We start from the raw sequence: 23,894 nt of genomic DNA on the forward strand, positions 1-23,894 counted from the left end.
AACACCTGGGAGATTATACAGCATAGATAAATATATATTGGGCGCTGGTAGTGATATGTGCCACAAGCCTCATTGGTGGTTGTCCTTTTTAGGGTAACTATCACAGCATCCAAAATTGGGGGTTTATTAAATTACTTTTGGCAGTGGCAATGATGATCAAATCATTATAGCCTGTATTAGAGGAAAAGGAGAACTGGGATTTGTGTGTCTTTGGTTGGAAAAGTAAGAAAGTTATGTTATCACAGTACTTGAAGTGAGGTGGCGTCACATACTTCTGAAAAAGAGATGGTACAATAAGTACACTGCTGTAATAATCAGTAAGCCTCTTCCCTGGAAATAGCCACGTGTCAATGAAAGCAGGAGAATAAAAGTATGCTTTCGCTTTGGGAAAGAATAAGTTTCCATTTTTCAATTTCCATTCCTTTACTAGACTTGAAAGCCAGTAGTTTTCCCTATTAAAAATGTAATGCAAAGTACTAAATATAATCTTTGATACTTTTCTTTGAAAGAACGCTCAAACTAAGTAGTGTTGTTATGCCCAATTCCCAGCTATCCAAAGCAATGTGAAAATTCTGTGGAAATCCGTATACTTCTGTTTACCCAGTAGAAACTAATGTATCCATTATTGACTTGCAGGTTGTCTCTACTAAGAAAACTTTTCAGTAAAGATAAAATATATATCCATCTGTTTTCCCTGCAGTGTAGAACTTTTAGATATGTATATACACAAATTATATAATTGATAATTCTTTATTACTAAAGGTTTATTTACATAGTGTTTAAGGCATAATAAAAAATAAATTACAATACAAAAGTGCTCTTTAGGAAGGAGACACTAAACAATAGGCCCATATTACCCCTTGACTATTTAGCCAAGACATAAGCTGCAAATTTTGCTGAAAAAACTGTCCATACATTTTTAACTACTTCTTCATTATTCTTATGGACCATCATCTAGGACATCTGTTTGAAGAAATATCCAGTTATAATATTTTCAAAGGTTAGAATTGTGAAGAAAAAATATAAAATGTGATTAAAGGATATATAGCCTTCAGATGTAATTTACAGTTTTAAAATTGCACTTTAAAACTTTGCTTTTTTAGACAGTATAAAAGGCAGAATGAAACAGATATGTAATGAATTTCAGAATTGAGGTTCATATGTAGATCAAACAATTTTTTAAAAAATAGTATTGGAAAAATATCAAGGTCCATACATTTAAATACAGATAATGTTTGAAAATTCCAGTTTGTTAAAAGAAATAACATCTGCAGCCCAGTCAATTAAAAACTGAAAATACCAGTCTGTAAACATTGATCTTGAGCCTAAACTTTTAGATGTTTTCTATCCTTTGAACAAATACTTCTGTATCTGAGGCTTGGAAAAGACACTGGGAAACTAAACACTTTTAAAAGGCACTTTTCTTTCAATAGCCCACTTATAAAGTTTGCTTTATCTACCAGTATAGGGGAAAGAAAGAATAATTTTTTTTTTCCATTTAAAGTAGTTTTGGTATTTCTGTGCTCCATATCAAAGCCTTCCTCCCCCAAAATAAACAAGTGAATTAGAATTTTTTTTAAAAAGTTAACAATTTCTTCCAGTTCTCAGAGTTTTATATAAAACTGTACAAAATTATCATCATTTAGAGTTGATTTTTTTCACCAGCCCTGAATTTTCAAACTTGTAATATACTGTTTCACGGTATTTTTATTAAACTGCTTAATGATTCCAGTCTGCAAATGAGCATAGGCTTTGCTCTGTTATTATAGATCATTGAACTGGGGGGCAACATAGTAAGCTAAACAGTCTGTCACTGCTCATGAAAGACCCACATTGTTGATTATTTTTCCCAGCACAGAAGAAAAGTGACAGGTGATTCATCCTGCAATGGCATCTACCAGTCTTTTCATATCTATGCAACCTTTTGTAGTTACTGTGTGATTTAGCGTTGTGCTTTTGTAAATCTTGGATTAATTAACAAAACAACAACAAAAATCTATCACCTGGAATATTGAAAGAAATTCATTAAAACAAGATGTGTCTCCTAGTTAAGGAGAGACATAAAAATCAAAATGTCATTTAACAGTTTGAATTTACGATTTACTGTTAGTCAAAAACACCGAGGAGGCTTTGCTCACCTTTTAATTGAGAATATGGGAAGGAAAGAGAGTAAACACATTAACTGTAGTAGCAGAAGTGCTGCTAAAAGAAATAAATGAAAGGAAATATAATAGACAAATTGGCTTTTATCCCCTTTGATACCAATATATGTGTATACAAGTCATAACACTGTAAGTAGTGTCTTAAGGGCAAAAATGTAGCTTCTTGTTTATAAAACCTAATGAGCACTTGAAAACATTTACACTCTGAAATTAAATAAGACCTTAATAATGAGGCTGTGTATGACTGGTGATATGGAAGAGCACTGTGCTGGCTCCAGAGGGATGTTGCTTGTATATGCGGTAGAACTGGTTGGAAAACAGGTCACAACTGGAAAAGCCAAAGAAAAGTTTCCATTAACTTCAACAAATACTGGGGTTCTTGTTCTTGGAAATCATCAGCTTCCTAAAACACAAAACAAAAGTTTAAATGGATAACATATTTGAGAAGAGTGCAATAGGAATACTTGGCGTTATGAATTACATATATGTTATTAGAAAGAAAATATTCTGAGGGAAAATATTCATATTCTCCCCCAATTTAATTTTTAAAAGAAGTTTCCTAATCCTTATTACATAATTTTCAGAGTTAGTATCCTTAAATCATAGCCTCTAAGTACCTTGCATGGACACTTGGATGACCCACAACTTGCTCACACACATACATTCCATATTCTCCCCACTTCTCACTCTCATTACAAACAAAATCTGACATACAGAAAAGTAGAGAAGAGAGTGTGTGGAATTTACCCATCCCTTAAATTCATTAATTCATTCTTTTCTTACCTCATCTGCCCCATCACCTAATTCTGAAGCCTTTTTTGTTTTATTTGCTTTTTTCCTGTGCTTTTAAAGCAAATTGCTGACATTTACGCCTAAATACTCCAGTAAGCATTTTTCAAAATAGGTACGTTTTCTGTATAACTACAATACCATCACTATACTTAATACAAATTAAAAATAATTCCCTAATATTATCCATATATTTAACATTTTCATATTCAAGACTTTCCCAATTGTCCCTCTAAGCTTTTTTTTTTACAACAAGCTTGTTCACGCTATTATTCATTCAGTTGGGGATCACACATTGTGCTTTGATTGTGTTCATCTCTTAAGTTTCTTTTGATCTAAAACATCTCCCATATTTATTTTCCATGACCCCAACTTGTTAGATAATCCCCTTAATTTTAAAAAGACAATAACCGTTGGTTGGTAGAAACTCCCTGATGTTAATTTTGGTTTTCTGATTTTACAATACGATCATTTTTCTCCATATTTTATTTTATAAATCTTTGAGGTCTTTCACTGGAGCTTTAGCCTACAAAAATGTGACCCTCTTTGCAACTAATAATGGTCTATAAAAATTTTCTCCCATGTAAGAGAGCCAGAGTTTTACAGGATAAAGTCATTAATATCAAGAACTTTCTTATGAGTGTAAAATTTGTTTGCATGTCTGGATTTATAACATCTAGAAATTAAATGTGTGGACCTATTTCAGAGAATGGGAGAAATTCTGAGCATATGAAAAATAAATTGGCCGGGTGCAGTGGCTCACGCCTGTAATCCCAACACTATGGGAGGCTGAGGCAGGTGGATCGCTTGAGCTCAAGTGAGACCAGCCTAGGCAACATAGCGAAACCCCATCTCTACAAAAAGTACAAAAACTAGCTGGGTGTAGTGGCCCGCACCCATGGTCCCAGCTACTTTGGAAGCTAAGGTGGGAGGATCACTTGAGCCTGGGAGGGGGAAGTTGCAGTGACCTGAGATCGCACCACTACACTCCAGCCTGGGCAACAGATTGAGACCCTGTCTCAAAAACAAAGAAAAGAAAAAGAAATTATCCTACTTTTTAAGTCCGATGAACCTGAAAACTGGAAAAATAAAATTATACACCACTAAAACTGGATTCATTTCATGTAGTTATTAGTGCCAATAACTAAATGAGAAGAGTTGAAATCAATTCCCAATAGTACAAAAGCTCTCCCGTAAAAACTGCCAGATACATCTATTGAGTCACTCTCTTAATACCGTAATTGGTTTACAATAAAAAAAAAAAAACAGAATAAGCAGATACTAATCTTTTGATTTAAAAAAGATTTATTTACTTGTTGAATATTTATTGGTAGTAGTAGTAATAAATATAACCCCAAAGCCACAAATAACCTTAGAATTCTCTCAGCTTTAATGGCAGTAGAGTCCAGCTTCTTAATCTTTTGCACAAAATACACTCGAAGGAGGAGCTATCCATAAGACTAATAGAAGACTTTTGTCTCCCTGACCCAGCTCCTCTAATTTCATATGGGAGACACCTAACAGCCATAAAGTGATCTGGGAGTCCTCATTAGAGATGGGCTGGACACGTCAGAAAGCTGAGGAAAGAAATCAACCTATTTGTGAACCTTACCATCTAAAAATGTTAGTCTGTGTCTTCTAAATAAACAGAGACCTTTTTCTCTTGGTTGAGCCTTTCCTCTTCTTTTCTGTAACAAAGAAGCGGAAACCGAATGTCAGGTGAACAAGACAAGAAGCAAGTAGGCAAATCCCACAGAAGCTTCAAGTAAAGTATTTTCCCCACATATTTTTGGAAGAATTACATGCACTTGAGAGTCAATTGAAGTTTACACAGAGCTAAACTGGTGCCATCTAATTAATAATGGCCACACCTCTGAACTTAGAGACTTTTCAGAATGTAAAGGATACAGTTTGGATTCTGATTCGGGAACTCCAGAGTTTTAAAGCAGACACCTTATTTTACCATGAGTATCCCACCTCTAATTTATATTTGTTATTCAAAAAAAAAAAAAAGTTTTGTGTTGACCTAAGTCATCTTTATTGATTCTATTCAAACTCAACCTCAGAGTTGAGTTTGTTTAGGCTTCTTAAAATCAGTTCTGTTTGGTCGGGCATGGTGGCTCATGCCTGTAATCCCAACACTTTGGAAGGCCGAGGCAGGCAGATCATTTGAGATCAGGAGTTCAAGACCAGCCTGACGAACATGGTGAAACCCCATCTCTACTAAAAATACAAAAGTAGCTGGGCGTGGTGGTGCATGCCTGTAATCCCAGCTACTTGGGAGGCTGAGGCAAGAGAATCGCTTGAATGCAGGAGGCGGAGGTTGCAGTGAGCCAAAATCATGCCATTGCACTCCAGCCTGGGCAACCAGAGCGAAACTCTGACTCAAAAAAAAAAAAAAAAAAAAAATTAGGTCTGTTTATTTCAGTAATTACTTATTAAGGAAATGAAATAAATGTTGCTGGAACAACTAGATATCCACATGCAAAAAAGTGAATTTGCACTTCTGTCTCAGCAATATACAAAAGCGAACTCAAAATAAAACTCAAAAGATCTAAATGTAAAAATTAAGACTATAAAACTCTTAGAAGAAAACATAGCCATAGATCTTCATGGTCTTGGGGATTAGGCAATGATTTTTTAGATGAGACTCAAAAGCATTAGCAGCAAAAGAGAAAAAATAGATAAATTGGACTTCACAAAATTTAATTTTTGTTCTTCAAAGGACACTATACTTCACTTCAAAGGACACTCACTTTAATAGTGAGTGAGTTCTCACAAAACCTGGTCCTATAAAACTATGTGGCACCTCCCCCAACTCTCTCACTTTCTCCTGCTCTCACCATGTGAAATGCCTGCTCCCATTGTGCCTTCTGCCATCGGTAAAAGCTCCCTGAGGCCTCCCCGGGAGCCAACCAACGTTGGCACCATGCTTCTACATCCTACAGAACCGTGAGCCAATTAAATCTCCTCTTTATAAATTACCCAGTCTTAGGTTTGTTTGTTTGTTTGTTTTATAGCAACGCAAGAACGGCCTAATACATGGTTATGATTAAAAAAAGACAATAATGAGTGTTGAGGAGGATGTGGAGAAATCAGAACCCTCATATATTGCTGATAGGAATGCAAAATAGTCCAGCTGTTTAGAGACAGTCTGGCAATTCCTCCAAAAACTAGACAGAGTTACCATATGACCCAACAATTCCACTTTTAGGAGAATTAAAAACATATGATCTACACAAAAGCTTGTAAATGAATGTTTATAGCAGCGTTAGTCACAATAGCCAACAAGTAGAGAAAACCTAAATGCCCATCAATTGAATGGACAAACAATATATTCATACAATGGAATATTATGCAGTCATAAAATGGAAAAAAATACTAATACATACTACAACAAGGATGAGCCTTGAAAGCATTATGCTAAGTGAAAGAAGCTGGGCATAAAAGGCCACATATTGTATGATTCTATTTAAATGAAATGTCCAGAATAAGTAAATCCATAGAGACAGAAAGTAGATGAGTAGTTGTCAGGGGCTGGTGGGAGGGGATAATAGGGAGTGATAGCTAGGGATATGTGGTTTCTTTAGGGGAGGAAGCTTAAAAAGGTTCTGCAATTAGTGATGATTGCTGCACAACTTCGTGAACATGAAAAGAGTGAATTTTATGGTAGGTAATTTTATCTCAATTTTAAAATACATTTAATGAACACCTGCTATCAGCACAACAGACTTTCCTAGGCATTGACTCATAGTGGCCCTGCTGACTAGCCCAGTGGGTTTTATAAATGTATGCTTCACTTTAAACATAAGGGATTTTTAAGAAAAGCTTTACATACCAGATTTTTATAAAATCAACCCCCCCCTCCGCCATAGTAAAGAAATCATATAAGGAAATATTTTGTAAAATTGAGAAAGCTTTTGTAAAGTTACTAGTTCATACCTAATTTATCTGTCCTGCAAATGTGAATTCTTTTATGTAGGATTTACTTAAAGGGAAAAACATCTGTTCAGCAACTGTTTAGCCCATTGCAAAATACCAAGAGTCCCCATTAGAGTGTTAGAACTTTCCCAGAACTGCCCAGCCTTACGATTTTATCTCCACCACTTTATGAGCTCTTTCAGCCCATCGCTTTTTCCGGTAATGCTGGAAGAGGACTACTACAATTACTATTATGATCATCAGTGCACAGGCAGAGCCAATGGCCAGAGCCAGGAAGTGGATCTCAGAGAAGCGTACTGTAAGGAGAAAAAGATTAAGTTAGGATTCTAAAAAGAAGAGGACTACAGTGAAATCTAATGACATAATAGGGATGCGTTTAATCAATAGATGGAATCTTCCTTTCTCCTATCTTTATGCATAAAATACTATATTACCTTGTAAATCCTACTAGCAATAGGAAAACCACACACATACTTTAGTGGCTCTCAAAGTGTGGTCTTCGAAGTAACAGCAACAATATCACTTGAGAACATGGGAATCTTAGGCCCCACCCCAGACCTGCTGAATTAGAAACACTAGGGATGGGGCTAAGCAATCTGTTTTAACATGTCCTCCAGGTGATTCTGATGCAGCTTTGAAAACCACTGGGTGGGTTGAACTACCTAGGGTGGGGTAAGGTTTTTGCTAACCTCATCAAACCTAGTGCCCAACTCATTTCTCCCTGACTTCTCACCACTTTCACTCAGTCAATCATTTATTCAGATTTATTGAGGGCCTGCTACGTTCCTGGCACTGTGACAGAAATGCAGAGCCAAAAAAGACATCACCTTCAAGAAGCTCATGCCACTGAGACGATAGGAAAGTTAATCAGAAGCTACAGTCTAGTGGATAAATGATGGAAAAGGCAAACCAGAGGGAAGGTCCCCTAAGCCACACTAGAGTCTGTGAACCCTGGTTCTCTTGTCCTTTAGCTTGATTGCTGATTATACTTCCATAAGCCCTCAGAGCCAGAAAGGACATTAGAGAATGTCTAGCCCAGGATTCCCAGCCTTGACTCCGTGAAGGAGGGTGGGGAAGAAGGATGGAAGGTAGTCTGCAAGCCCACAGAATCCATGTCTCATTGTGTATGTCTCCATTGTTTTATGGGAAGCAGGGCCATGGCTTTCATTTGATTCTCAAAGAATAATTACCCACATATGTTTAAGAACCACTGATTTTTTGTTTGTTTAACCTGTTCATTTTGCAGGTGAAGAAACTGAAGCCCCAAACCATTACATTATTTCTTTCAATACTCAAATGACTTCTGCAAGGTCACACAGTCCTCTATTGGTGGGGCGTTGAGAAATGGTTTCAAACTGGACTATGAATGAAAGGAAATCATACCACTTCTCAGGCTTATATGTTTGGAGTAGTGTTGGTTAAGAGCACACACCAGAGAACACTAGGTTGAAGTACCTAGCTGTGTGGTTTGAAGTAATTCACTTCTTTGAGCCTCAGTTTCCTCATAGAGATAACAATATTCATCTGTTGAGTTCTTAATAAAAAATAAAATAATTCATGTAAGTTGTTCCATGCTGTGCCTGTACAAAATAAACACTCAGTGTATGGTAGCTATTAAGTACAATTCAGAGGTTGGGACATATTCACATTTATTATCTCATTTTATCCTCATCATGATCCTCACTGTGTTATTCTCACTTTACAGATGAGGAAAATAAGACTTATTGATAGCTGGTAAATGGTAGCAATGACTCAAACCCAGATCTACAACTTGTAAGTTTCGTGTACTTTGCTCTTTGTTGCTTGGCATGGTTTTCCAGATTGTCCTTTATAGGGATACAGACAATACAATGCACCAGTTTAGAACACAGTTTTAGATTCAGAGTTGATTGGGTTTGAGTCCTAAGTTACTCCATTTATCAGCTACATGACTCGGGGCAAGTGACTTAACCTCTGTGAGCCTCGTTTCCTCGTTGGCAAGATGGGAGGCATTAAATGCACAATAAACTGATGAGATATGTAAAGATTAAATAAAATGTGTCACGTAAAGCCCCTGACATTTGGGAAGTACTCAGTAAGTGTTAGCTACCATTATTAGTACCTGCCTCCTAGAGTGGTGTGGGGGTTCAATGAGATAGTGTATGTCATACACTTTTGACAGTGCCTAGCATTGGAGTAGGTACTCAGTAAGTGTCTCGAATAAATGAGCGAGTGAACAGACCTGTTGTAAGCCTTTTATCAAAGAATTTCTCCCTCTCCCTTTCACAATCTCAATGCCATTTTTGTAACGGATTCTCTGAGTTCCTTTGCTTTACTTTCTGTTTCTTTCCAGGGCCAAACAAAGCCTTTCTCTTTTTACCCCAGAACTCTTCAGTCTCCCTCTGAGGCTCCCAGTTCTGAAGGGCTAGTCCCTCTCTCTATCCATCAAAAAAGATTGTCCCTCTCTCTCAGCCTTAACAATGATTGCCCCTTTCTTTTCTACAAGCTGTCATCCTTTCCAAAACCACTGTTCCCTGAATAACCTACCAGTGTGCACGACGCTGAGCCGGATCTCCCCTATCACCCCATCAACATCAGGTGGGTTCTTCACCTGGCAGGTGTATGTCCCATTGTCGTCGAACTGCAGTTTCCAGAGAAAGATGGAGGCATCATACCGCTCAGGGTTCCCGTCCCAAGACACCCGGTCCTTAAACCGCCCACTCATGGGTTGGAAGGGATCTATGTGGTAGTAGAATACCTAGAGAGGGGAAATGGCAAAAGGTCTTCTTACTCAGCACCCAGGCAAGGAGACCAAGATGGTGGGAGCAGAACTGAAACACCAGCAAACCCAACTGTCCTGTCTGCAGCTCCATCACTTGCTTTCCCCTTCAACGGCCTCTCAGTCTCTGTCCCAGGAATTGTTTCCCAGCTTAACCTTGTGCTTGCTGCTAAGAAAAATACTGGAAGGGAAAGGAGAAATGGACTGGCTTATTATTTCCCTAACCAAGAGTACCCTGGAAAATGACAATAATCTACTTACAAACTGCTCGGGTCCCCCATCTAGAGGACGAAAATTCCAGGTCACTGTTAGAGCATCACCCACAGGGGCAAAGCTGGAGAAAGTGCATTTTAACCGAGCATCTGTCCCATTAACAGCCTCCAGCACCCGGGAGGTATAAATTTCCACAGCTGCTATAGGCCAAAGAGCTGCAATGAAAAAGAAGAAAAAGAAGGGTTAACAGGGGATGTAGTATTGTGAGAACTTCTGCTGACACTTCCAAAATAAATATCTGAGTAGGACTTAAAGCGAAGTGAAACTGAGATGCCCCAGCTCCCAAACTTACTTCACCCAGAATCTACATACTCCTACGCGTATGCAATCTGGACCCTCCCATTCCATGTGACAACTAAACTACCACACAGCAAGCCTTCATAGTGCTCTTGCTTTCTGCACAGCATGATAGCCTCGCCTGGTGGTACTGACTTCAAAACTGTTATAACAAACTACAAACATCCGCAAATAGAATTGAAAGCGTAAAAAAATAAAAACGAATCATAACATTGATTAGACATTACATTATGTATTAAGGTTAAGTATTATGTATTGTATGTAAAGTGGTCTCCTAGCAGGTAAGTTTTCCAGACGGGTCCTTATGTGGATTTCGTACGGTTACTAGTCTATTGCAGAAACCGAATGAATCAACTCCAGACAGCTTATGTTTGCCTGCACCCCTGGAACCTTTATACCACATGGCATTTTTTTTTACCTTGATATTTACATTTAGAATATGTGTGTTGGGGCACTTTCAAAACCACAATAGGTCTCTCTCTAACAATCTCCACTTTCCTGATGTTGCTGAGAGTCACAGACAAGACCCACACACAGAAATCCAAATGCCAAGTCCTGCCAGCAGTGGGAGGTTGAGAACAGCCACACACACAAAAATGGCATGTAACCTGAGATTAGAAAGCCCTCTCTGTGCCTGATTCACTGGCAGCTGAACACACCTAAACCTGTTTGTCCGAGAGCAATTCTCCAAAAACAGTCCACCAACTTTGGTTTCAGTAAAATCCAAAGTAAAACAAACTGTATCTGTGGCTCAGACTCCCAAACAAAAGTCTTGCAACTTCTAAGACAATTAGCTAACTTTATAGAGTGAGCAGTGAAGGAGGAAACGCTGAGAGAAGCCCGCCGGCTCTTACCTGTGAGCTGTATGCCAAGGAGAAGAAGCACCGCACGAGTAGCGCTCTTGCCATACATGAGGGAAACCCAGCCTTGGCCCCAGAGACCAGACCGGGCAGACCGAGGGCTCCAACACCCTGCCAAGGCCACTCCGGGAGGAGCAAGCACCGCGTTTTCCCAAAGAGAGGAGTTTGAGTTGAGTTCCTCACCTGTGCCTGTGACTCAGCCCGCTCTGCCTGTGCACTTTTCTGAAATGAAAGGAGGGGCCTCGGCTCCCAATGCCCTCCTTCCTTTCCTCTCTCCCGCCCTCTACTCTAACGAGCATGAGCACGTCTGCACAAAGGTCCCAAACTCCCGCAGCCCTCTCTTTACTTTCATTTAATCTGACTGGGCTCTGGCCTCTAGATGGCCTCGGAAACAGCCAGAGGAGGTGGTGCCAGTCTGAAATATCCCAGACTGTTATGGGTTTGGCCCCTACACGCCCTTTTAAAACAGGCTTTAGGCTTGCCTGGGAAGTGAATGTTGAAACTGTCCTGCAGTGATTCCACTTCTCGAAGCACCACCCCAGGGCCACATTGCCCTGGGATTGGATTCGATACAATTTCAAAACGGGAGTCGGAATTCCTTAAGACTCTCTGTGGACAAAAAGCTGATACCCTTGTTACCACAAGGATTTCTGCACTTCTTCTAGTTTGTAGCTTTCCAGGAGACCTGGCAGAAACAAACCAAATCAAATCTCCACGTTTAACAATCCTTTACCTTTGAAGAATTTAAAGACAAATCAGGACACCATCCCTGCTCGTTCACCCTACCATCCCAGTGCAATCTACAAAGTGCTCTCCTGCTGATTGTTTCATCTCCGCAAAGCCCCATGAAGCATTCCCATTTGACCAGTGAGGACGCTAAGAACCCGAGGAAGGTAAATGATTTGTCCAAGGTTGCACAGCTACCATGTGACAAAACCAGAACTCTTCTTAAAAATCTAGTGCTCTTTCCACCAAATATCAGCTAATATGAGCAATCAGACACGGGGCTCTCAAGGAAAAGGTTTTCCTAATAACTTTGTTGTGCCTCGGATTTCATCGGCCATTTTTAGAATAGCTAAATGACTGAGAAGTCTAAAGAGCTGAGTAATCTAAACAAGAAAAGATGTCTCCTTGTCTGGAAAGAGGGTGGGTCATCGTTACAGATTAATGAAGCGGCACAGAAACATGGGTAGGAGGGGGATGAAGCTTACACATGCAGTTAAGAAGTAGGCTGGACTGGGAATCTAACCCTGAAAAGAGATAGATTGCCCTTATCCCTGGATTAGCAGTCTAGAAACTCTTCAGTCACTCATAAAATCTTCTAGTTGAAACCAGAGCAAAAAAGGGTGGCAGGAACAAGAGAATGCGGCAGGGTGAGTAGAAAAAAATAAAACATCATAAAGAGGGAAGAAAGGAGAAAATTCTACCAAAAGAGAGGAGAATACAGAAGTGCAGAAAACAGCAACAGGAGAAAGATGTCATGGGCATGGAGCAAAAACAGGTAGACAACCACAAAAATCCATTGTGTTGGAACTCAGAAAACAGAGGCTGCCGCAAATGCAGACCAGCTGTGTGCTAGTGAAAATCTGTTAGCATGGGGAGAGTTTCTGAAAACTGTTTGGCGCCTTTGTCAGCTTCTAGGTCAGAAAGGGACCTAAAATCAGTCTGCTGTGGGAACTTTCAAATGGTGGTGAGGAAGGATAAGATACAGCCTTTTGGGTATGTAGGTCAGAAGAGTTCAGCTCCAGGACCCTGAAAGAAAAAGAGTTACAGAAACTTGATCTTGGTTGGCTTCCAACTTTGCAGGGAAATACAGCTACAGAGGAAGGAGAGGTAGAGCCAGGATTTTGAAGTCTACAGCAAACTGCAAAAACTTGTGAGAGGTAGAGTTACCAAACAGCTCAGGGAGGCAGTGAAAAGCAACAGGAGAAGAATCAGGGCAGGAAGAACTGAACAAACTGCCTGTTGTCAGGAGCAGAAATCCCTCCCCCAGGTAGCCAAATGCCCATGAGCGGGCTGCCAGCCTTGCTCTGAGGGGCAGGAGTTATCCAGATCCCACTTCTCTGCTGAGTTCAAGTTCCTGGCTTAGTGCCTGGCAACGCCCAGTTGCTTCCAGTTAGCAGGATTGGCTTCACGGTCAACCATTTCACCTCACTGGGCAAGGAAGAGGCCAAGGGTAGAAGGTTAAGAAGAGAAAATGCTAAAGAAAAAGGATGTTTGCCCCTCACAGTTTTCTGGACGTCAGTCAGCCAGACTTAGACCAAAACTGAAGGCAGCTACATAAGGCCTAAGTTATGTTTGTGTCTAGGCAAATGGAAGGAAAGGAAGAGTTCTGGAAATTAAAAAGAAACGTTTTCAGAGACACCATTTTCTTTCTAAACTTTTCCAGAGAAAGATCCTGATTGTCATTTAAAATTGTGACACACCAACAGTTTTTGAAAGAATCTCATCTGTCCCATCCCTCTACACATTTCCCAGAAAATGATTTCTAGTAAGCATCTAGACCTTAGCCAGCAGGAGACTCACTGGGGGCGCAGGAGACTGAAGGGACAGTGGGCCTGTATCAATATTTGTAAAAGTTATCTTTCTCAACATCTTAAGCGAAAATCTTTTTTTCAGCTAAGATGAAATTAGCATTCTGTGAAGCAAGGAAAACAAATAATTTAGCTCTTAGAGTGATCAAATAAAGCATTCGTTTACTCAAAAGTTTCTGTTCATATGTTTTTAGTAGAAAAAATTCAGACATACATAGAATATTTCTACCTGGGAGGGAATCATATAAGATAGGCAGGTTAAGTAAACAAGTAATTACCACATTCTTGATTTTCAAATTCAATCCTTAAAGGATGAATAGGAATTCTGGAAAGAGGAGAAACAAAGGCCTTCCTATTGGAACAAATGGGTGGGAATGTGGTACCCACAGGGACTAGCATGCAATTCCTCAAACCTAGAGCACAGGGAGGAGTGGTAGGCCAGGTGAGAGGCTAGGTCCACCTGGACAGTGCCCTCATCCACCATCCTAAGGAGTGTGGACTTGATCCTGACAAATATAACCATTGGGGATGGCTAATATGTGACCCAAGAAGAGCATCTCTAGAAATAGAATTACTTTGGTATTTCCCAGAACCATTAAAAACGAGAAGGAATGTCTTGGGACACCAACCACCACTTACTCTCCTGGCTTTTGTTTGGGCTCCTGGCTTATGAGCCAGAATGAAAGTGTAGACCTAACGTCTGTTTTCCGAAGACTCAGACTCCCAGCCTTCCCCAATCAACAACTCCAATCTCCAGCATCCTTTTTCAAAACTTCCCTGGTTTAGAGAGCTTTTCAAAGATGAGAGAGGGAGGCTAGGCTGTCAAGAGTCATAGATGAGAGGTGGGCTCTTAGCCCAAAAGAATCGTTGTGTTCCCTGTGGCCCTCCTTCTTGCCTCAAGTTTCCTAGAGATATTCCAAAACAGGTCTGGGCCTGAGACTGAGCCTCTATGAGTTTAGAAAAATCATGGGAGGGAACGCTCTCCTGCCCCACCTCATTACAGCTGATATGCACCTCTCCAATAAGCCTCAGGCTCCTCTGGTAATTAGAGGAGAGGCATCATGCCCTTATTAACCAGCCCAAAGAAGAGACTCTGAAGTGGTTTAACACTTCACTTATTCTCAAGGGAAGCTAGGTAGATTGTGCAGGGCTAGAGAGATGGGCATTTTTGAAGATAACTTTGAGGAACCTCTCAGGAGGATAAAGGGACCTTGATAAATGAATTTATCTACCTCCCTGTTAACCATGCACACCATCTCTAAATAGTGATGAGAATTTATATTATATTGTGTTTATTGATGAACACAGCATCTCTTGTTATTATTGTTCCAGTTATCTCTTGTTAAAATTGGTTACCATGACCAATTTTTTATTCTTAGGAAGTTAATTAATTTCCTGAGAAAAGAAATAGCCACTTTTTTTTTTTTTTAACTACTCTATTCTAGGAGGCATGACGTATAGGAACTAGAGTCCAACCTGCCTAGATCCAGATCCAAGCTCAGCTGCTTACTAGCCATGTGACCTTGGTCAGTTATTTAACTCTCTGTGCCTCAGTTATCTCATATGTAAAATGGGAACAATAACATTTACCCCATAGTCTGGATGTAAGAATCAAGTGAAATACATTAACTAAAGCTCTGTGCTCAGCACCCACAGAAAACATTCAATAAATTTTAGTTGTGACTATACTTAGTTAAGATGTTTGGGAAAAGGGCTGGCAGTTTCTTATGAAGCTAAATACTCAGCCACCCTGGCAATTCCACTCCAAGATGAATGAAATTATATATACAGAAATATATTTGTAGGAGAATAATCATGGAAGCTTTATTCATAGTAGCCCAAAACTGGAACAGCCCAGGGGTCCATCAACAGAAAAATGGATCCTCTGTAGAATATTCATATCGTGAATCCTACTCAGCAATAAAAAGGAACAAATCACTGATACATATCACCACAATGAACCTCAAAAGTAAGTTCAGCAAATTAGCCAGACACAAAACAGTATAAACTCTTTGATTCCATTTATATGAAGTTCTGGAACTGGCAAAACTACCTTGTCATAAAAACCAGTATAAAAGTAGCGTTTGCCTCTGGGGGAATGGGGACAGGGATTGACTGGAGGGGCATGAGAGAACATTCTAGAGTGATATTAATGTTCTGCATCTTGACAGGGGTTTGAGTTACGCACTTGCCAAAACTCTTTGAATGGTATACTCTTAAGACTTGTACATTTCATTGAATGTAAGTTTTACTTCAGTAATTTTTTAAAAAGAATTGTAAACAAATTCTAAACTCTCATTAGTGCTGAAGTATTTACAGGGAAGCATCCTGATGTCTGCAATTTAATTTAAAAATGCATAAAAAAATAAGACTCATTGATAAATGGATGAATGGAAGGAAGGATGGGTGGGTGGGTGGGTGGATGGATGGATGGATGGATGGATATGTGATCAAGCATAGTAAAATGTCAATTGAAGAACCTAGGTGGGATACACAGGTATTTACTGTATAATTCTTTAAATTTTTCTGCATGTTTGAAATTTTTCATAATAAAATGTTGAGGGGAAATTTGCTCCCACATTCACCAAGTTTCTTCAGCATTAAGTAAATGACAACACAAATTCAGTAATAAAGTGTTGGAGAATCATTACATTTTATCATTCTAATCTAGACATACCTTAGAATACTGGTAGATTTTAACAAATAAAAATTACCCTTAATGATTTTAAATTACTATTTTTCAAGCGCCTACTATGTACCCGGCACTGTGGTAGGCATATTGCATATATTAGTTCTGATCTCCATAACTGTAAGACGATACATAGATGTCTCCATTTTATAGATGAGGAATTGAGACTCAGAGAGATTGATTCATTCTAATACCTATTGAGCCCTGTTGCTAGAAATTGTGCTAGATGCCAAACAAGAAATTAGTGTGTACCCTCAAGTTGCTAACTATATCTTGGGAAACACAGTCAAATAAGTAGACAATTGCAATGCAATGTGACAAATGAGTTGTGATCAGAGAAACACAGAGGCCAGGGTCCTTCAGCCAGCCTTGGAGGCCTTGGGAAGGCTTCCCAAAACAGGAACCATCCAGTGTAGCTGGCTAGCAGCTACAGGCTCTAGGGTCAGAGAAACATAGGTGTGAATCAAAGGTCTACATCATTTATTCATTCATTCATTTAAGAAACATGTTTTGGGTACCTATGACACGTCAGGCATTTTCCTGGGCACACAAGGAATAAAGTAGTGAACAAAGGGGAAAGGGGTAGTCAGGGAAGACCTCTCTGATAAGATGAAACTTAAGAAACATCTGAATGAAGTGAGGTAGTGAACCATGTGGATCGGGAAGAAGGACATTCCAGCAGAGGAAATAGTAAGCACAGGACCTAAGGCAGAAGCACGTGTGGAGTATTTGAAGAAAAACAAGGAGACCATTGTGGCTGGAGCAGAGTGAAGGGGCAGTGGTGAGGGGCTAAGGATGGAGGGGTACAGGGCAGACCAGACCACCAGGGATACAGGGCAGCCATTAAAGGGTTATGAAAGACAATCTCTGGAAAGGGAGAAAATATTTCATATTTGCAAATCAATTTCTGCTAAAGGATTAATGTTTGGAATGCACAAAGAATTCCTGCAACTCAATAACAACAACAGCAACCAACAACCCCATTAAAAAATGAGCAAAGGACTGGAATAGACATTTCTTCAAAAAGATAAAATGGCCAGTAGGCACAGGAGAAGATACTGAACATCACTAAACATCAGGAAAATATAAATCAAAACCACAGTCCATTAGAATGCTATTATCACATCCACTAGGATGACTATTACCAAAAAGAAGACAGAAAATAGAGTAAGTGTTGGCAAGAATGTGGAGAAATTGGAATCTTTGTGTATTGCTAGTGGGAATATAAAAGAGTGCAGTCACTGTGAAAAATAGTATTACAGTTCCTAAAAAATTAAACATAGAATTACCATATGACCCAGAATTCCACTTCTGGCATGTACCCAAAAGAATTAAAAGTCAGTACTCAGACAGTTGGACATTGACGTTCAAAGCAGCATTGATCACAATAGCCAAAGGATGAAAATAACTCACGTGACCATCAAAGTAAGAATGGATAAGCAAAATGTGACATATACATACAATGCAATATTTTCAGCCTTAGAATGAATAAAATTTTGACACGTATTTCCACATGGATGAATTCTGAAGGTTATTATGCTAAATGAAATAAGCCAGTCACAAAAGGACAGATATTGAATGATTCTACTTATATGGGAGCATCAAGAATAGTCAAACCCATAGAGACAGAAAGTAGAATGGTGGTCGCCAGGGTCTAGAGGAAGAGGGAAATGGGGAGTTATTGTTTGATGGGTACATAGTTTCCACTTGGGGAGATGTAAAAGTTCTGGAGATGGACGGTAATGATGGTTGCACAAGAATGTGAACGGACTTAATGCCACTGAACTGTACACTTAAAAGTGGTTAAAATGGTAAATTTTTTGTTATGTATTTTTACTACAACACACAAAAAAAGAGAAAGCTTATGAAATGAAAAGTAAAATGTTCTGACTCGTGTTTAAAATGATCACTCTGACTGATGTGTGGGTATCTGGATCTCAGTCTCTTCAACCATTCAATGAGGATAATGAGGCCTTCCTCATGGGGCGGTTGTGAGGATTGAATAAGAGTGCAAATAAATGACTTAGCACATAATGGCACTCAATTAACATTATCTATTATTGCAATTACTATTATAATTCTTCAGTTCTGAAGATACATACAAGGTAGGCAATGGGAGGTGGCATTTGAGAGGTGAGCCCAGGTAGGGGTAAAAGTAGGTACAAAGCCCAAGAAAGAAGAAAAAACGTGGCCTTTTTGGCAACTAAAAAACTTGAGTGTGAGTGGAGAGAGAAGGGAAAAAAGAAAAGGGAATGACCCTCAGAGATGAGGCTGAAAATGTCATCAGGGGCCAGACCAAAAAGGCCCTTGATAAGAGTTAAGGAGTTAGGGCTTTATCCTGAGGGCAATGAGGAGACATTGAAACTGTTTAAGCAGAAAGTGATTTGATCAGATTTGTGAATTTAAAAGATCGCTCAGTTACAGTATGGACAAAGGCACTGGAAAGGAACAAGGCCAGGGAAGAGGCTTCCAGGAACCCAGGCAAGAGATTATTTGACCTGAGCTGAAACAGGGGCAGAGGGAATTGAGAGAAGTTAAGAGTTTGAGAGCTGTCAAGGAGATGGAAAGGAAGGGAATTGGTACATGATTAGAAGTGGACAGAAGGGATATGAAGTATTGGAGGATAATTCTCGAGTTTTGAGCCTAGGTCACTGGGTGGAACGTGACTGCCTTTCTCTGAAACAGAGAAGATGAAGAGTTGTTGCATTTGATGTTTCTATGGGACAGCCAAGCAGAGATGTTTAGTACAGCACTATTAAATGAAGTTTATGGGAGCCCATTATTTTGGACTAGCCTCCTGCACTAGGTCCCAGCAGACCAGACCAAACCAGAATAGAGCCACTCATGGTAGGTGACATGTTATCAAACTGAACTCTGAAATGGGCCAGTGTAAAACAAACAGAAGATTCACAGTAACCAATCAAAAGGGGCCAGCGCACCTGAGCTGATATGATAAGGAAGTCTCTTCTGTGTTTGTTTTGTTTTGTTTCGTTTTTTGGTGTTTTGTGTGTGTGTGTGTGTGTGTTTTGTTTTTTGTTTCTTTGAGATGGAGTCTCACTCTTGTTGCCCAGGTTGGAGTGCAATGGCATAATCTCAGCTCACCACAACCTCCGCCTCAGGGTTCAAGTGATTCTCCTGTCTCAGCCTCCTGAGTAGCTGGGATTACAGGCATGCACCACCATGCCCAGCTAATTTTGTATTTTTAGTAGAGACGGGGTTTCTCCATGTTGGTCAGGCTGGTTTCAAACTCCCGACTTCAGGTGATCCGCCCACCTCAGCCTCCCAAAGTGCTGGGATTATAGGCATGAGCCACCAAGCCCGGCCTGTTTTTTGTTTTGTGGTTTTTTTGTTTTGTTTTGTTTTGTTTGTTTGTTTGTTTGTTTTAGATGGAGTTTCACTCTTGTTGCCCAGGCTGAAATGCAGTAGTACAATCTCGGCTCACTGCAACCTCCATCTCCCGGGTTCAAGCAACTCTCCTGCCTCAGCCTCCTGAGCAGCTGGGATTGCAGGTGTGTACCACCATGCCTGGCTAATTTGTGTATTTTTAGTAGACACAGTGTTTCACCATGTTAGCCAGGCTGGTCTCGAACTCCTAACATCAGGTGATCCACCTGCCTTGGTCTCCTAAAGTGCTGGGATTATAGGCATGAACCACTGCGCCCAGCCAGAAGTCCCCTCTGTTTTAGCCTGAGAAAGAAAGTCACTTCCAAACCACCCACAGGCTGGGTGCAGTGGCTCATGCCTGTAATCCCAGCACTTTCGGAGGTTGAAGCAGGAGGATTGCTTGAGGCCAGGAATTCGGGGCTACAGTCAGCTATAATCATGCCACTGCACTCCAGTGTGGCCATCAGAGCAAGAACCTGTCTCAAAAGCAAGCAAAAAAAACCGCTCATCCACTTTTTGTTCCCTGTATCTGCTTTCTTCAGCCTCTTTCTACCTATAAAGCCAACCCCCTGTGCTCAGCTCATCAGAACAGTCATTCAGTTTTACAGAATGAGGTGTTGCCCTTTTCTAGAATTGCAAATAAAAACCAATTCAATATTTAAGCTAAATCTGTGGTAATTTTTTCTTTTGACAGTAGTACCCAACACAGATCTGAGCTCTACAGAGAGTTCCGGACTGGAGAGGCCAGTTTGAGGTCTTTCGCCCTTTAGAAGGTAATTGTGAGAATGGGAATGGATGAGACAGCCCAAGACCACAGTAGAGTGGGAAAGGACAGAATCTAGAGGTTGAAAAATACCTAAGGGACAAGGAGAAGAGGAGATGTCTAAAGTCACTGAACAAGTGTGTCCAGAAGAAAGGGAGAGAGAATTACTAGGAGAGAGTGGTCACAGAAGCCAAGAGAGAAAGATATTTAAATAATGAGTGAATATTGGGGCCAGGCACGGTGGTTCACACCTGTACTCGTAGCACTTTTCGAGGCCAAGGCGGGCAGATCATGAGGTCTGGCCCACCTGGTGAAACCCCGGCTCTACTAAAAATACAAAAATTAGCTGGATGTGGTGGCACATGCCTGTAGTCCCAGCTACTCGGGAGGCTGAGGCAGAAGAATTGCTTGAACCCAGGAGGTGGAAGTTGCAGTGAGCCAAGATCACACCACTGTGCTCCAGCCTGGTGACAGAGCAAGACTCCGTCTAAAAAATCAATAAATAAAAAGAGCGAATACACAAAATATCAAATGCTGCTAAAGTCAAATAAAACAAGGACTGAAAATGTCTACAAGATTCCCCAGTTGGTGATTTTGGTGGAAGCAGTTTCATCAGAAAAGTTGTGAAGCAGAGCCCATTTTGCAGTAGATTGAGGAATCATGGTAGACTAGGATGTAGTTTACTCTTCAAAGGACAGAGCTTATAAAGGGGGCAGAGACAGAGGCAGCTGGAAAGAAATAGGAGTAGAAAGAAGTTTTCAGATCTTGATTGATTTGTTGGTTTTAACTTTAGCATGTTAAAATGCTTTTAGGACTGAGGCCAAAGACACGAGGAAGTGTATCTCTTGCATTGTTAAGAAGAGGTAAAGAATGTTCTGGCTGCTTAAATCAGCCCTGGCTCATACCTCTTATTCCACTGTAATAATTAACTGTACACCTTTTACGCTGTGGTGTTACAGTTTGGAAGAAAATTTATATGGTCAATCTAGATAAAGGGGAGCCCCCAGATGGGGCACAGGTACAGTTAACTTTGAAGGTAAAAGGATTGGGACAGAAAGTTGAAGGAGTTTTTGAGCTGGGGGTGTGTGTGTGTGTGTGTGTGTGTGTGTGTGTGTGTGATTTTACCGAGTTTTTTCTCCTCTGTAAGGGAGTTATCATCCAGTGATCTCGACTTTCCTTGTGTAATAGAGAAGGAAAGTCACTGTCCTAGAGTAGAGGAGATGGAGAGGCAGAAATCTTGAAGACAGAGGTGATCCAACGGTTTTTTGACAGGAATAAGAGAGGAAATTGGCCTAAGGCTGAGACTTAGCGATCAAGTAGTGTAACCAAGGTCACCCAGCTAGTGATACAGTCAGACTCACAACAAGACCTGCCTAACTCACAGGTCAACTCCAGAGACAACTTTAACTCCTTCTTCAACATCAGTCTCCCTTCCTCATTAGAATCGACCAAACACGTCAACAGTCAACTCTCAGTTGTATGTACCAACCACTCTGACCAGTAGTACCTTCCTTCTCTCCCCAAAACTGTACCTCCACGATTCTGGAAGACTTTTGAAGCAAAAGCAAATGAAATAAACAGTAGGTATCCTTTTCTCAGCATCTCTCCTGAAAGAAAAAGTCGATGGGAAAATACTTGGAATTTTTGTCTACAATGAGGTTAGGATTGTGCAAAATCTCATTTTGTTCCATTTGCCTCTTCCATTTGCCTCCTATTACTTTAAAAAAAAAAAAGTTTTGAGCAACTACCAAGTGTCAGGCACCATCCTCAGGAATTCAAGGGTGAAAATGATAAGATCTTAGCCCTCAAGGAGTTCTCAGGTTAAAGAAAAAAAAAAAATTAGTCACAATACAGGGTGACGTCAATAATAAAGGAAATGCCACATTCAAATGATAGCACAGGAAGAACAAGCTCTGCCTGGAAGCACAAGGGAAGCTGTCCCTGAAAAGGCTAACCATACATGGCATCCTTTAGCCAAGACCAGTTGACAAAAGAACAGGGGGGCTGGGTTATGGTGAAATAGCATGGCTCATACAGGAGCTTCAAGTCAGAGGCCAGCTTGTGGGAATCGCAATAACTACCATTTGTTAAATAATTTTCTTTCTTTTTTTTTATTTTTGAGACAGAGTCTCACTCTGTCACCCAGGCTGGAGTGCTGTGGCTCGATCACAGCTCACTGCAGCCTCCACCTCCTGGGCTCAAGCGATCCTCCTGCCTCAGCCACTCAAGTAGCTGGGACCACAGGCATGTGCCACGATGTCCACACTTGTATTCTTTGTAGAAATGGGATCTTGCCATGCTGCCCAGGCTGGTCTTGAACTCCTGGGCTCAAGCAATCCTCCCACCTTGGCCTCCCCAAGTGCTGGGATTACAGGCGCAAGCCACCGCACCCAGGCAGTAATTTTCTTTTAATATCTTTACATCTCACAACAACCTTAGAAAGTCTTTATTAATCTTCTCATTTCACAGATGAGGAAAATGACACTAGGACATTTAGCGACTTGCCCAAGTTCACATAGCTGGGAAGTAGTACAACTGGGCTTTAATTCCAAACTCCATGATCCTTCCTCCACAAAACAAGCTTAAGACAGAAAAGGCAGAGCAGCATGAAGGGAGCTGTTGAAGGTGAGAGTCGTTTGTCTGCGGTTTCGTCCAAGGGTTTTTCATTGAAGTCTGATGATGTCAGGGAAATTCTAAGAAGTGATGGGAATTTTAAATAAGTGTGAAAGAGAAAAGCAACAGAGACTTGTCAGTAATGCTAAAGAAGTTTTAGCTTTTTTCTAAAAATAATAGGTGTTATTAATGGGTTTTGTACACATATAAGGATTTAAGCATAGGTATGCAAAAGTGGTTGCATGGAGCACTCACTGAATCAGAATAGGAAGAGGGGTAGAGGAAAATCTGAAGGCTGGGTGGAGTCTCCGCAAGAGGTACACTGTGCCCGGCAGAGTGGAAAAAGGCTCCACCTCCTCCAACACCATTAATCATTTTGATCCATCAACACCACTGAGACAGTGAGCTTACGTTTGAAAACAGACATCAGCTTTTTGGAGGAAAGCTGATCTTGCAAGTAGCCTACTTGAATAACAGCAAGTGGAAGCTTAGAAGCTCATGGCAAGACCTGACTTGTAATCCCCACCAGTAATTCTTGTTTTCCCTGTCCTCAGCCTCAGCAACTTTCTGTCCGGGGTCCTTGACTTACTGTAACTCCACCTCTTGTTCTTTGCTCTTTTCACAACAGCCATCTCAGGGGAGAAAAGAGGGCAGCAGACACATTTTGTTTGAGATAATGTCGTAAGCAGGGAGGAGTATGGAATCAATAACTCAAGCAACGGGAAGAGTTTGCCTGTTTAAAACTCAGAATTGCAAGAAGCCTTGCAGACCTATTACACTCACATCTCCTAGATTGGCATCTGGACAAGACACTACTCCTCAAGATATCA

The 23,894-nt window shown here is 40.4% G+C and overlaps 1 protein-coding gene and 1 long non-coding RNA gene across 3 annotated transcripts in view; one reads left to right on the plus strand and one right to left on the minus strand.

The window, feature by feature from the left end:
• The window catches only part of LOC106993497 (uncharacterized), a 24,367-nt gene extending 473 nt beyond the window's left edge, over positions 1-23,894 (plus strand). The window contains exons 2-3 of the long non-coding RNA XR_013404323.1: positions 22,921-23,076; positions 23,693-23,894. This is a non-coding gene — a long non-coding RNA (uncharacterized LOC106993497). The remainder of the gene's footprint in view (positions 1-22,920; positions 23,077-23,692) is intronic.
• On the minus strand, positions 735-13,263 carry MPZL2 (myelin protein zero like 2). 2 transcript variants are annotated; one of them, XM_015115814.3, is made up of 6 exons: positions 11,076-13,263; positions 9,913-10,079; positions 9,420-9,630; positions 7,042-7,189; positions 4,564-4,639; positions 735-2,490 (listed from the first exon to the last, which is right to left on the minus strand). In XM_015115814.3, the coding sequence occupies exons 1-5, from the start codon at positions 11,131-11,133 to the stop codon at positions 4,576-4,578; spliced, it is 648 nt and encodes a 215-aa protein (XP_014971300.2). In that variant the 5' UTR covers positions 11,134-13,263; the 3' UTR covers positions 735-2,490; positions 4,564-4,575. The 2 variants fall into 2 exon arrangements, with proteins under 2 accessions (XP_014971300.2, XP_001097090.2); XM_001097090.5 differs by having other exon boundaries at positions 735-2,565.

The sequence above is a fragment of the Macaca mulatta genome, chromosome 14 (assembly GCF_049350105.2).
Source record: "Macaca mulatta isolate MMU2019108-1 chromosome 14, T2T-MMU8v2.0, whole genome shotgun sequence".
Lineage (NCBI taxonomy): Eukaryota > Metazoa > Chordata > Mammalia > Primates > Cercopithecidae > Macaca > Macaca mulatta.